Source organism: Artibeus jamaicensis, unplaced genomic scaffold (assembly GCF_021234435.1).
Source record: "Artibeus jamaicensis isolate MK-2021 breed Jamaican fruit bat unplaced genomic scaffold, CSHL_Jam_final scaffold_847, whole genome shotgun sequence".
In the NCBI taxonomy this organism is placed as follows: domain Eukaryota; kingdom Metazoa; phylum Chordata; class Mammalia; order Chiroptera; family Phyllostomidae; genus Artibeus; species Artibeus jamaicensis.
This window is the reverse complement of record NW_026522057.1, coordinates 672,947-690,101: the sequence shown is the minus strand read 5'-3', so window position 1 is coordinate 690,101 and position 17,155 is coordinate 672,947. Positions and strand designations below refer to the sequence as shown.

Below are 17,155 nucleotides of genomic sequence, written 5' to 3'. Positions count from 1 at the left end.
GATAAATTATTTAGCAAATAAGTATAGGGAGAGAATAAAAGATATTTCAGATCTGAGCCTTAGCGTACTAAATGATTTAGAGGTCAGGGAGAGAAGAAACTAACAAAGGAGCATGAAAAATGAGCAGTTAGTGAGATAGGAGGAAATATATTATGTTCTAGAAACTAAATGAAGAAGTATCTCAGGAAGAGTTACACAGATATTAGATGGGACAATAGAAGCCAAACACACAAAAATGTATCATTCTACTTATCAGAATTTGGCAAAACAAAATTAACATGGAGAGAGAAGAAAGTGGTTGGGGCACGGGGGGTTGGCGGGTAAAGGGCATGTAGGACTTTCTGCACTAGTGCATTATTCTGTCTCTTGCTTGGTAAGTTGTTGTGTGGGTATATAGAGGTAAGTCTCATCGAACAGAACACTTAAGACCTCTATGTTTCATTAACCATAAATTATATTCCAATGTTTTTCTTAGAAAGGGAGTTAAGACGTTTAAGCGATATTGAGAGGATACATAAAATGCAGGTTGAGAATTGAATGTTGTCACCGGTGACCTGGAAAACAGTAATCTCAGTGGCAGGATGGGGATGACTGTTTAGAGTGAGCTCAAGAGAGACTAGGAAATGAAGATGTGAAAATGACAAGCACAGAACCGCTACATGAAATCTTTCCTAAATAGAGGAGAAAAGAAATGGGTAGCTTGGGGGAGGTCTATGAAAGCTTTTATTTTTTTTAAGCTGGAAGAAATGACAGCATGTTTCTATGATGATGAGAATGATCCAGGAGAAAGTGGAAATTCGTGCCATAGGAGAGAGAGAGAGAAGGCCGCGCAGGTGCAGACTTCTTGAATAGGGGAGTTCACTTTGATAGGAGCATGGACTTTCATTCTGCTTTTATAGATGAGGAAGTAGAGCGTATGAATATAGATTTCGATTAGTAGATTTTTGTTGAGGAACATGTAGTACTACTTTATGCCCTCCCTGCCCCCTAGTTGAATAAAAAGCAGTCAGAAGATAAGGGTGAGAGGTGGGGAAGGAGTGCTGGAGGTTTGGGGACAAGATGTGAATTAATTACCTTGGAGAGAGAGAATGCACACAAGTGTGCACATTGCCTATTGCCGAGGCAAATGTATGGTTGACAAGACCCTTTACGTTAATGTTTATCATCGTAAAGAGATACCAGCCAGCATGATTTGAAATTTTTCTTCAGTCACCTTCAGCTACCCAAGTATAGCTGCAAAATAGATGGAAGGTTGGGTTTTAAAAGGATTTCACCAGGACTATGGTGTCCTGGGGAACAGCAGGTTTCGGTTAGAGCTAGAATGTAAAGTGAGTGTTCAGAAAAGAAATTGAATATGTAAGAAGTTTACTGATGACAGACTAAGTTCAAGGAGGCACAGTGTCAGCTTTCTTTGAAGTTCAAGTAGCAGAGGGAGACTGTCGAATTGGAGAATGGAAGTCTTGGACATTTGATGGTGACTGAGGTAATGAGGGGTACTCATGATTTACATTAGTTATGATGGTTTCTTGGGGAAAGGTACTTGTCATTTCTCATCATAATCTTGTTCTTGAAATTGATCTCAATCTTTCCAGTGGTTTTTCATCACATTTCCAATAGTTCTTTTTGACAGTCTTCCAGCTGGCCCGCCCCCGTAGCTTCTATAACCTACTTCTTTTCCTGTCATTCTCCCCTCCTGCCACCCACTTGACTTCTTCACTATTTCTTGAGCATTCTCTTTCTATCTTTTCTCATAGTACTATTAACTCTGGTTTGAGAATAGAGACTTTCCCCACTGTTTACCTTCTGCACCCAGAACAGTGCCTGGTACATAGTAGATGTTCGGTAAATATTTGTTTCGATGAATATAAGTGACAAGCTTCCCTAATGCCTTTAAAAGATGGGCTGACTTTCAAACAAATGTTTGCACACTTTTCAGCAGCAGCAGGTAGAGCATGAAATGGCTTTCCATCCTGACCTGGTTTACTCTAACCACAAGAAAAAGCCTCAGGCATTAACATGCATTAGAAAACCAACTTTAGAAGGAACCCAGGCCTGTTTTAAAATGTATAGTGATATGAAAATATTACTTAATTCATGGATTAAGCCATTTAAAAAATAAATTTCATAGATTAAGTTAATAGTTTTGTTTTTATGCCTAGAACATCAATTTTTAGGAGATATGAGAATATGTATGACTTGTGATTTTGTTTTCTAACTCAAATTTGCAGTGGTTATTTATCATTACATACCGTTTAAGAAATGATTATTACCCTTAGGGAGTTCCTTGTGTTTGCTTGGGATGCAAAAGCCAAAATGGCAGTGGAAATACAAAGTAAAACTTAAACATTGACAAAAGTTATTCCGAGGTGGAACACAGTGAGTTACGAAATTTCACTGGTGCAAACAATAGTTGCTAACCCAGTTGAAAACAATGTACTGCTTAGTCCATGGAATGGTGTCATTCTTTTGTTCCTCTGTAGCCGTTCAAGGTCTCTGGGCCCGTGGTGGCTCCACCACAACTAACATTTGTGCTTTCATTGCAGTTGTCGGACAAGTAACCGTAAGAGTTTGATTGTGACCTCTAGCACGTCACCTACACTACCACGGCCGCACTCACCACTCCATGGCCACACAGGTGAGTGCTTGAAGGTTAAGAAAAGTGGAATGAAAGATGCCTAATTTCTTTTCTCCTTCTTACTTTTTGTAGTTCAGCACATTACACTGTCCCTTCATTTTCTGGCTGAAGCATACAGAGCTCATGAGCCTGCTTTCTATGGGAGAATGTGTTCACTCTGTTTTTGATTTAGTTGTTTCTTGCCTTGACCTGTCCACATTTTTTTTAGTCTTGTGCTTATCTTAGGGCCTGGTATGTATCCTGGGGCCATAGCCTGTATTCTAGTGTATTAAGAGCATGTTATAGCTGCAGTTATTGGGCCATGTGATAAGGGCTCCGTTAACATTTCATCCTACCATGCCCCAGATTAAAGCTCACAGTAATAATTTTCTGCCTAATGGGACTTCTGTTAACTCCCTCCGTTAGAACAGGAGTCAACAAAAGTGAGAGAAATATTTGTTTCATGTTGACATACTGAAATTGAAGCAAATGACCTCATGCTTTCAGACTCTGCTCCACATGGGCCCCTGCAGACAGTGTAAAGACAGAGTTACTTGCCTCTGGCTGAGGAATCTATGAAAGTTATAAGGCAGAAGACCTCATTTGCATTAGCCATGTATTTTGCTCTGGACGTGTATTCTTGCATCCTAGAGGAACCAGAGGAGGTGACTCGGGTGTTGAAAGGATGCCTGCACTGCTGTACTGTTCATTGCTACACTGTTTACAGTGGAAGTTGCAGACCTAGGTGTAAGGGAAGTGGAGCAGGCTTGACACCACAGGAAGCCATTCAGAGCTTGCTGTCTGGGTTTGGTAAGCCATGGGCCTTATCTGTCTTTGGGCAGTAAAAGAATACCAAAGCACCAAAACAAAGACAGGTATGTTCCAGTTGCGTTGTCTCTTTGCTCACAGTTTACTGTGTCTTTGGCAGAGAGGAAGTGAGAGTATATGTGGTACAGTTTGAGCACCTTGAGAGTCTGGCGATTCTGAAATTGATCGTTGTCCTTGATAGATGGGTCTCACTTTACTGGGCCCAGATTGAGCTATTCATTGTGCTCGTGGCCCTTTTCCAAGAATCAATTAAACTCTCAAACACTAACTCTTGAATTAGAAGACACCACCAAGAGCATGGGAGGAGGACCCAGGGAATTGAAGCCATACTTGGCCTTCAAAGCAAAGATCTCACTGTGCTTAGGTACTTAGCCAAAAAAATGGACTGGGTTGTATATTAGCTCAGCGCATTCTACCCTGGAACTTTGTGAAAACTCAGCATATGTCTGACCTGGCCTTTTCATCATATAGAAGTAAATTTAGCACATCTAGACCTTGTACATAGTTTCCCAACTGTAACATGAGTACTGGGCGGTAATTACTGCTGGCTGCTCCTCTCTGAAATGATTATCTGTCTATTTAGATTCCTGGCAGTTACAGTTTGGGACTAAATCTTCCCTACTCAAGTGGCTTTGATTGAGAACATCATCTGGCCTTTTCATCCTGCCTGGTTCTACGGACTCTAGCTTTGAGTTAGTACCTGTAACATGCTTAGTTATTATCATCATAAATGTTAGCTATCATTATTATCTTTCCTCAAATTGCTGCAGAAAATCCAGGCAGACCTCAGAAATCAAGGGAGCAGAACTGAATTAAAAGTCTAATTCATGGATGCAGACCCCATACTTACCCAGCTGGTGGGAAAGGCAGCACTGATTGTTCCATACACATCAAACTTCACATCAGTTACATTTGCAGATCTCACAGATCCTGGTATTTGGGCCTTTAGGATGTTCAACGACTTTGTCATTTCACTTTGAAGTCTGGAATTTGTTGAATAATACGAGACCTAATGACTTGAAATTAGCCCGCTTATTTTACACAGTTCAGTTCAATATTAATATTTACTATATATAAGTGGATTACAAATACAGTAAGTCAGTTCAGGAGGCACTTAGCCATTCTGGAACTGGAACCTTTCTAGTTAATTGTTGTTGTTTTTTTAATTAATAAACTTTGCTTTGTAGAGTAGTTTAGGTTCACAGCAACATCGAGCAGAAAGTACAGGGGGCTCCCATGTTCCTTCTCACCACACGTGCAGTTACTATCAACGTCCTGAACCAGAGTGACCACTTGTTATAGTTGATGAACCTGCATGGCCACATCATTATTATCCCAAGTCCATAGTTTACATTAGGGTTCACTCTTGGTGGTTTTGTGTATTTTATGGGTTTTGACAAGTGTGTAATGGTATGTATCCACCATTGTATTATCATACAAATAGTTTCACTGCCCTAAATATTCTCTGTGCTCTGCCTATTCATTTCTCCCTTGCCCAGCCCCTGGCATCCACTAATCTCATCACTGTCTCCATAGTTTTGTCTTTTCCAGAATGTCATATCGTAGTGGGAATCATACAGTATGTAGCCTTTTCAAATTGATTCATTTCACTTAGTAATATACAGTTAAGATTCCTTCATGTCTTATCACAGCTTGATAATTTCTTTTGAGCTCTGACTAATATTCCCTTGTCTGGATGTACCTACTTGCCTAGTCATGGACATCTTGGTGAGTTCCAAGTTTTAGAAATTATGAAGATAGCTGATATAAATATCTGTGTGCAGATTTTTGTGTGGACTTAAGTTTTCAGTACATTTGGATGAATACCAAGGAACATAATTGCTGGATCATATGATTAAGGGTTTGCTTAGTTTTGAAAGAAACTGCTAAATTGTCTTCCAAAGTGGCTGTACCATTTGTATTCACACCAGCAACGAATGAGCATTTTTGTTGTTCTACAACCTCACCAGCATTTGGTGCTGTCAGTGTTTTGGAATTTGACCATTCCAATAGGTTTGTAATGGTACCTGCTTGTTTCAGTTTGCATATCTCTAATGACATATGATGCTGGACATCTTTTCATATACTCACTTGCCCTCTGTATATCTTCTTTGATGAGATGTCTGTTCAGATTTTTTGCCCATTTTTAAGTGGGGACCTGGCTTGCAACCCAGGCATGTGTCCTGATTGGGAATAGAACCATTGACCTTTTGGTTCATAGGCCAGTGCTGAATTCACTGAGCCATACAAGTTAGGGCCTTCTGGTTTCTTCAGGTAGAGGTTTAGAGGATTTATTTTAGGTCTTCTTTTTTAATATATGCACTTAATATCATAAGTTTCTCTTTAAATTGTGTTTTGCTGCATTCCACAAATGTTGGTAAGTTGTGTTTTCACTTTCATTTAGTTCAAAATACTGTCTAATTTCTCAAGATTTCTTCTTTGACCCATGTGTTATTTCAAAGTGTGTTGTTTAATCTCCAAGTGTTTTGGGATTTTTCAGTCGTCTTTCTGTTATTGTTTATTAGTTTAATTTTATTTGAAAGCAAACATTGTATGATTGCCATTCTTCGAAATTTGTTAAGGTGTGTTTATGGCCCAGAGTGTGGAGTATTATGGTGAATATTCCATGAGCTTGAGAAGAATGTGTATTCTATTATCATTGGATGAAGTGGTCTATAGATGTCACTTATATCCAGTTGACTGATGGTGCTGTAGAGTTCAACTCTGTCATTACTGATTTTCTGCCTGCTGAATCTGTTAATTTCTGATAGAGGGGCACTGAAGTTTCTGACTATAGAACTGGACTCATCATTTCTCCCTGCTGTTCTAACCATTTGAAGCTCTGTCAGTAGGCATCTGCACATTAAAGGTTATGTCATCTTAGAGTATTGACCCCTTTATCATTATGTGATGTCCCTCTTTATCCTGATAACTTTTGTTGCTCTGAAGTCTTCTCTGTTCAAAATTAATATAACTAATCCAATCAATGTTCTTTTAATTAGTGTTCGTATATCTTTATTTATTTTTAATCTTTCTGTGTCTTTATATTTAAAATAACTTCATTGTCCTGACTAGTGTGGCTGTTATTTGGGCATCATCCCACAAAGCTAAAGGTTGCCTGTTTAATTTGTGGTCAGGGCACATGCCTGGATTGCAGGTTCCGGGGAAAGAAGAACCACATGTTTCTCCCTATCCTTCCTTTCAGTCTCCCAGCCCAGAATCCTTGTGCTCCAGAAGGTTCCAGTTCCCCTACCCAATCCCATCCTTTTTTCAGGCTAGACTGGCAGGTCTGCATCTCCCCCTTCCACCATGTTCCAGAGGGGAGTAGGAATGATTTTCCCTCCAGGTCTCAGCCTGGGGGTGTCAGACGCTGTGCTCAGCTTTACCTCTGCCACCTCTGGTGTTTTTTACAACCCCTCACTTACTCTGGAACTGGCCAGGCCATCTACCTGTATCACTCCCTCTTGTCTTTTGTATCATTTCAGGGGTTCATTTCACAAATATATAAGAACTGAAACACACACACACACACACACACACAAGCATACATAATAAAATGCATTGTGCTGTTATTATTTTGAATAATATGAAAAATATCAAAGTTTTAATTTTATCTCCACTAATTCCTTTTGGTATGTACATCTGAATTCTGACTTGTATTACTTTCCTCTTCTCAGAACTTTTAGCAATTTCCTTTAAGGCAGGTTCACTGGCAACAAATGCCCTCAATTTTTGTTTTAAAAGTGTTTATTCCTCCTTTACATCTGAAAAATAATTTTACAGGGCACAGAATTTTATGTTAGTGGGGTCCCCTTACACTTCACACTATTTTACTTCACTCTCTTCTTGCTTGCACGGTTTTTGAGAAGTTGGGTATAATCCTTATCTTTTTCTTTTTTTCTATTTAATCCTGCTTGGTGTTCTCCAGGCTTCCTGGATCTGTAGTTTGGTGACATTAATTTGAGGGAATTCTCAGTCATTGTTTCAAATATTTCTTCTGTTTCTTAATTAGTTCTCCCAAAGAGAGTGCCTGTATATAATTGGTAAAGATTGCTGCATGGGGTTGTTTGGCATTGTGAGGCTGTTTTTTTCTGGGTCAATACAGAAAAATATTATGTGCTACCAGACCTTGTTGGATGGATGACACGGACACCAGCCTACAGTGTCCATGGTGTTATGGATGAGACAAGATAAATTCACACAGACAGCCCAGTCCTGTGGAGGAAAAGGAATGGGCAGCCACTCTCTCAAGGGGAGAGCCTTGCCTTGGGTTCAGGGGAGGGGCTTTTATTGGGTTCAATTTGCATAGAAAGACAGGGTATATACATAAAGCTCATTAATCATTATCAGGCAGTAGGGATCAAACAATAGATAACATACAAAGAACTCTGAGGGCCTATTTTGAGTCAGGGTCAGTTAGCTAAAGGGCTGTAAAACTTTGAGGAACAAACTCACTTCCTGCTTGGACCCTTATCATTTAATTGAGAGCATTTTAAACAAAGCAGGTTTCACAGGATTTTACATATTTTTTCTTAGGGCTGATTGCCTTAGGGAACCTGCCATTTCCAGCACAGGGCTGCACCCACCACCAGCATTGTTTTAGGCTTAAGGCATTGTTTCAGGCTTAAGTTGGGCAGGGAAAGTAAGGTAGCCAATAGATTAGGAGACTTTTTGCAGACAGAATGAGGACTCAGGCTATGTCAAAGCCGAGGGGTGAGGGTCCATCACCCCCTTTTCTGTAGCCCCCGAGTCTTTCCTTGAGGCCCCCGTGATCATGCCTGTCTTAGGTCGTCCCTCCCTTGAGGCATCTTACCTGTCACTGGCTAACCAATCAAGCATTGGGGGCCAGGTAGGGTGAAGTAAAAGGAGCAGAGGTGGTACCCCTGCCATGGAGATAAGCTTTGTCTTCTTAGTGGCTTATGGTCTGAAGGTTGCTCACTCAGCCTTAGCCATGGGGGGGCTACAGCTCCTGAAACCAGGTTAGGGCAGTTCCCAACAGGTGGAGATAATGGAAAGCAACTGGGCAGCTTCATGGTACCTTGGGACATCCACACCCTATACAAAAAGCAACTGTTGAAGAAAAAGCCGAGGCATGCTGAACTGCCGTGCCCCTGTGTAGGTGCAGTTTCTCATAGCCAGTGTTGGTGCACAGAGCTGAGCACAGAAGTGAGGAAGTAGACAGGGATTGGCTATGTAGTGAGTACATCGTAGCCTTTTAGACAGGAACACATTGATAGCTTCTGCCAGCTGGGAACTCCTAATAACCAGCCCCCAGCTGGAAGTTACATTAGAGAAGTATGGCAAACTTAGGTTTGAGAACTGTTGTGGCTAGTGCAAAGGTAAGCACCCAGTTTTGTTCAAAGTTTCTGAGCTGTAAGTTAGCAAGTTACAGGGTACATATGAAAAGTAATAAAGAGATGAGAATAATTCCTGCACTAAGTCTGCTGGGCAGACTTGGAGGCCTTGTGTATGGACTATTTGAAGGAACACTGCTGTACTAAGTCCCCACCTGAGAACTTCAATTTCCCTTAAGCACACATATTTCTGGGTTAGCCCCTTGGACGCAGTGTGCAGAGATTACGTGTAAGAGACTTTTGGAGCAGGAGTCCTGGTGCCCTTTGAGGAATGTTTCAGTATTTGGTCATGCCTTCTGTACTAAATGAGTTCTTCAAGCCATTGGAAGTTGAGTTAACTCAACTAGGCATATTGGAACCTGAGGTCTTCCTAGGAGGGCAAGAGATTGGCAAGTCACGGGTGCATCTAAAATGGATGTTTGGAAGACAGAAATGGTTAAAGGCAACTTGGGAACAAAGGAGAAACCTCTGGGCTGACAATCTTCTACAAAGAGAATCATTAAACTAATGGTGGGCCTGAAAAAATAACCCTATGTGCTAATTGCCAATGCTTGAGGCAAATTTCTTCCCTAAAGATTGTCTTAACCCTTCTCTGAAACAAATCTCACAAAGGGTTCACTTTCCTTACCTCAGGTAACAGTCCTTTGGACAGCCCCCGGAATTTCTCTCCAAACGCACCCGCTCACTTTTCCTTTGTTCCAGCCCGTAGGTAAGTTGATGGAAAACATCCTCTGTGATTGGCATGCATGACACTTGTGTGAACATCAGTTAGCATCAGCTTCCTGCTCTGACCACCCTCCCAAGTATGTTATCTTGGGCCACCACTACCAAAACTCTTTCCTGCCTTCCTCACCTAGGTTCAAGTTTTGCTTTCTCTATGCTGTAGGTATTGCATTGGAATGTTTGGGTGGGTAAATCAATATTAGGTGTGGATTTATTTTTATAATTCTAAGCACGTGTCCCAGGTTTTCCTGAGTGGTGTATGCCAAAACATTATACTCTTGATTGAGAGCTATTCCCAATGTGATTGATGGGGGGGGGGGAATGGGTTCTCTTCCCAGGAGGACCCAAAGATATATTTTTACTTCTCTAATTCAGCCCGTCCCAAGGAGCTAGAACAGGCCTTATATGCTTCCTCTTCTTGGAGATAAAGAGACTACCAGGTCTTGACTTATTTTCCCATGATTTAGAAAGACTTGGTGCATTACAGAACTGTCCTTATATTCATCCTCACATTTCAAGTCTCCGGAAGCAATAAAAGTTTATCTCTGGCACATGAGGACAGTCCTGACAGCTTGGCCCATTGCCAGGGTATCACCTGGCTTCTGGAGAAGTACTGAGCTGACTGAAATGAGTCCATCCAAACCACATGCCAAGACTCCACAGACAAGTGATTTACTTTTTGGAACATTTTCTGAAAAATACTCAGTTAGAGTCGGTCTCTGGCATTAAGACTTGGAAAAAATCATGGCTCCAGATTTGGAAGAAATAACCTTATGTGCTAAACAGATTTAATGAATAGAGAATGGTGTGTGTAGCTTGACCCAAATTTTACACTTAGACTACTTTTTAAAAAGAGATAATAGAAAAGAGCAGATTCTTTTAAATAGCATTAACTCACTATTCAAATGACAACACAGAAGCAAATTACCCCTTTCCTCTTTAGGGTTCTGTATAGCTGAAAAGACATGGACAGGTTGGGAGAAATTTGGTTACTGATTCAGGTGCTGGTGCCCCTTCTGATTCAGTTATTTGGTTCTGCACAAATGTTGTCTGAGTTTATCTCAAGGACTCATCTCTCCTCCTCTGTGTGACTTCCAGGTAGTTAACCGAGGATCCGAGTAGGAGCCCGTGACAGTATACAAATATGCTGTATTGGTGCATTTGTTTTTCCAGCTCAGCTGGAAAGTTTTAACTCATCCCAAACTCCCTGCCTTGACTACGTGTGAACTGTAGCCTCAGATTAGGTCTGAGCTGGGACAGCAAGGCCTGTGACTGATCTTGATAAGTGGCATCAAGTTACTTCCCACTCACTCAGTAAATGTTTACTGAGCACCCAGTATTCCCAGGCACTGTACTGGGTACTTAGTTATATAGATATAACTCCTACTTTCTTGAAACTTAGATTTAGAAGAGTCCGTGGAGCTGTTGTTCCCATTGTAAGTAATGCTGTTCCCTTGGGTCTTCACCTAGTTAACTCATTTCTCATCTTAAATGTCTCAGATACCAACTCCACAGAGGCCTTCTCGAACCACACAATATCAAGGAAACCCAATGGGTCATCAAATGATCCATTTTAATCTTCAAGCTAGTACTGTCCAATACCTGATGTTTTCTTATTGGCTTGTTTTCTATTTCCCTTCAACCAGAATAAAAGTTCCTTTAATAGAGAAAATTTAGTATATTGAAAACTGTGTCTCCTGGTCTGTAATGAGCACTTAGTCGGTGCTTATTGACTGAATGAGTGGTGGGGAAGAATAGTGAACAAGCAAATACATGCCTGAAAACTGTTGACAAGTACCATGAAGGGAAAGAATGTGATGCTATGTGAAAGTATAGGAGGGGAATGGGGCTGGAGAATCCATACTGAGTGGACAGTAGAAGGCCTCTCTGGAGGACTGACTTTCAAGCTAAGACATGAAGGATAAGAAAGAGTCTGCCATGTTGGGAATGAGGACACAGGTGTGTAGACCATTCCAGGCAGATGGGATAGTATGTTCCATTGGTGCCTGTGTATCTACTTCATTCCCCGGGTTTTTTGAGTAAGGTCGGCCAGGGGCTCTTTACTACTGAGATCCAAACAGTGTATGCCAGGTGGCTTTAAGTTTGAGGCATAGGCATGGGTCACGGAACCCTGGACTATCCTCTTATAATAGGACATAGTAGGGAAAACAGCTAAGTATCGGTGGGCTGGGAAGGAAGATTCAACCCTGCCAAACAAAGTGCCTAAAAGATGTGTTTCCTTGATTACTGAGGTCAGGCTTGAGCCTTATAGGATCACATTAGTTTGGAATATCACACAAAACATATTTAATACTGTGCTAATGATAGACCTGTCGGTCCTGCAAATTTGACTTCAAACTCCACAAGTTTCTAAACAGAAAGACCACCTTTGCCAAGCTTGACCAAATGCCAGGGGCCAAGCAAATCAGTCTGTCCAGACTCCTTTGATTCTCACCATAACGTGTGTCTTTTCACTACAGCCATGGACACAGAGCAGACAGGTAATAGCGGACGTGGTGGGGCGAGGGGCTGGGAAACTGCTATGCATGGCCAGACAGAATGGGTTTGTGCGTGGTGAGAGCCGATTGTTACGAGTCTTCCCTGGCTGTGGGTAGAAACATTTGGCCTTTCGTAACTAGCAGAGAGGCCCTAAGAGAACCCCCTCCACCTGCTGGAACCAAGGCTCAAAGCTCATATGTTTGGAGGCAGGAATTGCTAAATAGTTTAAGGCTTCTCAGCCTAGGGACAAGTCACCCTCATTCCCACAACTTTCCTCAGTTGCCCAGAGAGATGACCAGGCAGAGCAAATGAAAACATCCTTTAGTGGCATTTCTTTCTGACTCTGTTGGTCCCTGCTCTTCAGTTTAAAAGAAAAAAGGGGAAAAAAAGTTGCTATGCAATTGGTTTCCACTTCTAACTGAAGGAGGGAAAATCACCTGTCAAATTGTGATTTGACAAGCGTTCGGGAAATCCCTCCCCGAGTTAGACCAGTCCATCTTTGCTGAGCTTTGTTTTCCTGGAATTGACTTGCTCTCTTGTGTAGAGCTCCCAGGACGTGGGACTCAACAGAGGTCGGAAAGAGCCTCACACTTGAGTGGTCTCCTGGACATTTTTTTGCCTCAGAGACTGGGTTCCAGCAGAGCTGGCTGCCTGGGTGGCATGGAGTTGGAGTCACGTGCATGTGGCATGGAACCGGGGACTGCCCCTTACAGAATGTGGGGGGAAAGCTGTTAGGTATTGGGGGAGGGGAGGGGGCTTCAAAAGTAGAAGCCCTAAAAAGATCGATTCCTCTTTTCCCCTTCCTCTTTGTTCCTCCCTCCACCCCCTTAGTTTTAAGGGGTTACCCCCCTGGGTTTTAATGTTTTCTCTGAGTCTGAGGTTATTGAACGTAACTCCTAAAGGTCCTCCATTGCTAATGGTCTGAGGTTCTGTGGGTAGCAGCGAAGAAGTTTTTCTTGAACTTCAACCAGAGTGGGCTCTATGCCCAAGCTCCTCAAGAAAGAACACTTGTGTTACAGCACATCCAGAGTCCAGGAAAGAATCACTTGTCCGTATTATAAAAGTTTCAAACCAGATAGCTGCTTGATCTTTCCTTTTTTTTTTTCTTTTACAAGGCTCCTACTGTGGTTCTCTATGATTAGATTTAAGAGTGCATCCTCCCAAGAGCAGCAGGAAGCCTGCCCCCAAAGCTTCATGTACAACTGAGGCTATGCCACCTTACTCCTGTCTCATAACTTACTGTAACTCTTTGGCACACATTCTCAAGCACTTACTTTTGTGGGTCCCACTGAATCCTAAGTAGCCTTTGACTATTAGCCACTGATTGATTCATACTGAGACCCAGATTGTTGTCAACCCAGTGGCCTGGGGAAGACCAGAGAGCCCTTCACATGGAGCCTTTGAAAGAGGGAATAGCTGCATCAGTGGCAGTTCTCTCCTTGTGACGATGCCTTTAGCTGGTATCCTCTGTCATTGCTTTCCCAAAGTGATTAAGTTGGGAGTTTAAAGATTTTTACTCTAAAACAACAGTATTGCGTAACAGGTGCTCTCTTCTGTTAACTGAAATAAAAGTCAAGAACTCCTCTGTAGTCAGAGATGTCTGTCTTTGCAGTGGAAAACACACAATAGGCCCATGTAGGAGAGAGACGTGAAAGCATGGACTAGACTAAGCAGTGCTGTCTTGAGACAAGAAAGTGAACCAACTACCCAAAATAATACTGATGGAAAGATGAGCAGGTCCAAGCCTCAGGGTGGGGTCCTGTAGAAACGGTCTAATAGTCTTTTCTTACATAGGACCGATGGGCGGCGCTGGTCTTTGGCCTCTTTACCTTCTTCAGGCTATGGAACCAACACTCCAAGCTCTACCGTCTCAGTAAGTAGCCAAATCTGTGGCCGTATTTCCTTAGGAAATAATTCCCTACAAATTATTGTTGTCTATCCCTACCATGTTGCAAAATGATTCTCAGCTTTTCCTCAAAAGCCAAACAAAAAGAAGTTGCTTAGGGATAAGGCTGAGTGGGACAGAGGGCTGGTGGCTGTTTACAGCCGTAGCCAGATCCATTTAAAAAACCAAAATGCCTTTGGAAAGAATTAGCCAGGGTGCTCTCTGGGCATCAGTTACTCTTAGTGGAATCAGGTGGGCTTAAGGAGGGAGTTCTGCTTTGCCAGTGAGACTGGGCAGTGGGACTCCTAAGTACGGTTCCCTTATTCTCCCCCCTTATTTCTAGGACTGCAACTGAGAGCAGATAACCCCTTTGATATCCCAAAGGCTTGGTATTCCCTTCTTCTCCTTTTTCACCTTTTTCTTTCAAAAAGGAACAGAAGGATGATTGTTATGTGATGTGTCTCAGCAAACAAGTTGAGCCCTTCACTAAAAACACAACAAATGTCCTAATTTCTATCATGCAGAAGTGACCCTAAAATGAGTCTTCCTCATTAAGCAACTCTTAATTAAAGTTAGGGTGACAGGGCTGGGAAACTTTTTTTGTGAAGGGCCAAATGGTAAGTATTTTAAGCTTTGCAGGCCATGTAAAATCAGGCCACTGACTGGGTGACCCGTTCCCCGACTTTTCCACCGTTCTTCAGGTCTTCTCGGCTTAGCGTGTCTGTGTTCATGAATCCCAAGAAGGTTGAAGGACCATCCTTTCCTACCGTGACCTCGATGTTACTCTTAAATCAATCCAAAGATCTCATTGGTCTTTCGGTAACCGTTAAGCTATAGATCTTTCCTTATTAAATACCCCTTTCCCCATAATTCTTTACTCAAACAGGTGGTTTTTTAGACCCACGGTAGAGTCATTCATATTAGATATGTATGTATTCTGTTCAATAAATTTTAATAGACTCAGGCCATCGCTCTGGCTTATTTTAGTGGTATATTTTACCAATTTTGCTTCATGTTAGCTACAGTTAGGTGAAGATACTTTCTGAAATTTCTATCCAAATCATTGAAAAACTGTGGCCAAAACAGAGCTCTGTGGAGACATTTCACTGGTTGTTCACAACTTCATATATTCCAGCATTCCACGAGAGAAGTATGCACTGTTAGCCAAAACAATTTTTTTTTTTAATTTCTCACTTGGTATTGAGGCTCACATTACAACAAAGTTCTCTCGGTGTGGTGCTGAAGTTTTGACTACATGGATTTAGCTATTTCAACCCAGATCCTGAATCAGTGGGTGAACAGAAGTTGGGCCAGTGGTGTTAGACTTGCCTGGTCTCTTAGTCAGCTTTGTCAGGCGAGGGGAGAGTTCGCCGGCTGCCCCGCGGCCACAGCTACCCCTGCGGAAGGCCTAGAGCAGTGCCCTCCCTTCCTCAGTAGTCCCTTGCGATTGGCAGTGGGCTCTTGTCTAGAATCTCAGTCATTGGGCAAGATTTAGAATTATTCATTGTTTTCAGGTCAAGTCTGATCTTTTAGAAGTCTAAAAGTAATCTAGATCTAAAATTCTTTTCTCCCCTGATGGATTTTGTTGCCTAGATTTTGTTCCCCGGAGTCTGGGAATGGCCTGCACAGACTCGGTAAAGCCAGTTGTCCTCTGGATAAACGGCCCAAAGGAAACATTGCTAAACCACCCTGAGGGCTCTGCCAGGGTTGTGGAAGGGAAAATCATCAGGGGGCAGCATTTGTAGGCCGGGCTTACCAATTTCCTAAGCCAGAAAGCATGATTTATTAAACACTTGCCATCACAGCTAGCCAAAAGCTTCAGTGAGGGCCAACGCTCCATGCAGAAGAATCTGCTTTTGCCACCTAAAGAAGCTTTCTGGGTAGTGCTCTCACATCACATGACCTCCTGGGTCCATTCTCTCCCAGGCCTGTGAAGGACTTTGAGGTCTAAGGGCCTGCAGGGTAGAGATGAACAGGATCGTGCACATTGGAGGCTAACGGGAGCCATGGAAAGAATGCCTACTTTGGGTTGACTCTGGGTTTACACTGAGCGGGCGGGCGGCCCTGACCTTTTTCAGTTCTTCATTCCTGGGCTGTCCTCAGACGTGCCTTTAATGCTGGTTTTAAAACATTTTCCCCTCTAGTCATCATGCTCCTCGCAGGAAAAGTTACACCAGTTGCCCTTCCAGCCCACAGCTGATGAGCTGCACTTTCTGACAAAGCATTTCAGCACTGAGAGTGTGCCAGACGAGGAGGGACGGCAGTCCCCAGCCATGCGGCCCCGCTCCCGCAGCCTCAGGTAAGGGGTGCTCTCTGCTCGGTGAGCGCCAGGACCTGTGGAGCTCAGCTTGTGTGCACAGCACAGGAGTCAGCAAACTTATTTTATAAAGGGCAAAATAGTAAATAATTCAGGTTTTGCAGGCAATACCATATCTATGGCAGCTATTTAATTCTGCTCTTGTAGTGTGAAAGCATCCCCAGACACTTTGTGAATTCGATGTACAGAAACAGGCAGTGGGCCAGAATTGGTGTTGGGGCCATAGTTTGTCAACCCCTGGCATAGCACATTGGCACAAACTTGACGTGAGGTGAAGCTCAAGATTTTTTGGCTTTGAGTACAGCTCAGTTCACCTCCCCAAGAGGTACCTGATAATGTTGTCCAGTGGTTAGCAGTAGAAATGCACTTTAGAGTCCATTCAGTAACAGAAGAGTAGTGGCATCTATTCTGATGGTTACCTGGCTGCAGACCTCAGAGGCTCATGGTGTATGAACAAGGTCAGCTAAGAAAGTTGCTGCTGAAAAGTCATGTGGCTGACTCGAGGAAGAAGCTGTTCACAAGGAGACTTACGTGCCCATCTGACTCTGTCTCATTTTCCCGAATAACCACACCTTAACAGCTTTTTTATCTGCGAATTCCTCCTAGATTATTAATTGGCTCTTCTCTTTGGTATTAGCTAGTAAAGCTGTGCCAAAATTCCAGGTGAAAGAAGAGGGTGTAAATTAAGATGAGCATGGCTTTTTAAAAAAATTATTGAATTTATTGGGCTGACACTATTTAATAAAATTATATAGGCTTCAGATATGCAATTCTATAATATATCATCTGTTTGTGCCCCATCTGTTGGGGCCTCATTTGTGCCCCAGGTCAGAGCCTGAGTTAGCCCCATTGGCTGCAGCTTGTTTGGAAAAATATACAGGTATACAACTGTCTTTCTCTGGTGTTTTGGTGGTGGTTTGATTTTATTTGATGCC

The 17,155-nt window shown here is 42.5% G+C and overlaps 1 protein-coding gene across 12 annotated transcripts in view; it reads left to right on the top strand.

The window, feature by feature from the left end:
• MAST2 (microtubule associated serine/threonine kinase 2) overlaps positions 1-17,155 on the top strand; it is a 166,346-nt gene that overhangs the window by 125,894 nt on the left and 23,297 nt on the right. For 8 of the 12 annotated variants that reach the window (XM_053660533.1, XM_037149817.2, XM_037149816.2 and 5 more), the window contains 5 exons: positions 2,544-2,635; positions 9,430-9,505; positions 12,000-12,020; positions 13,813-13,891; positions 16,048-16,202. In XM_053660533.1, coding sequence (XP_053516508.1) covers positions 2,544-2,635; positions 9,430-9,505; positions 12,000-12,020; positions 13,813-13,891; positions 16,048-16,202 — 423 coding nt within the window. The remainder of the gene's footprint in view (positions 1-2,543; positions 2,636-9,429; positions 9,506-11,999; positions 12,021-13,812; positions 13,892-16,047; positions 16,203-17,155) is intronic. The other 4 variants (XM_037149823.2, XM_037149822.2, XM_053660535.1 and 1 more) reach the window with 1 other exon arrangement.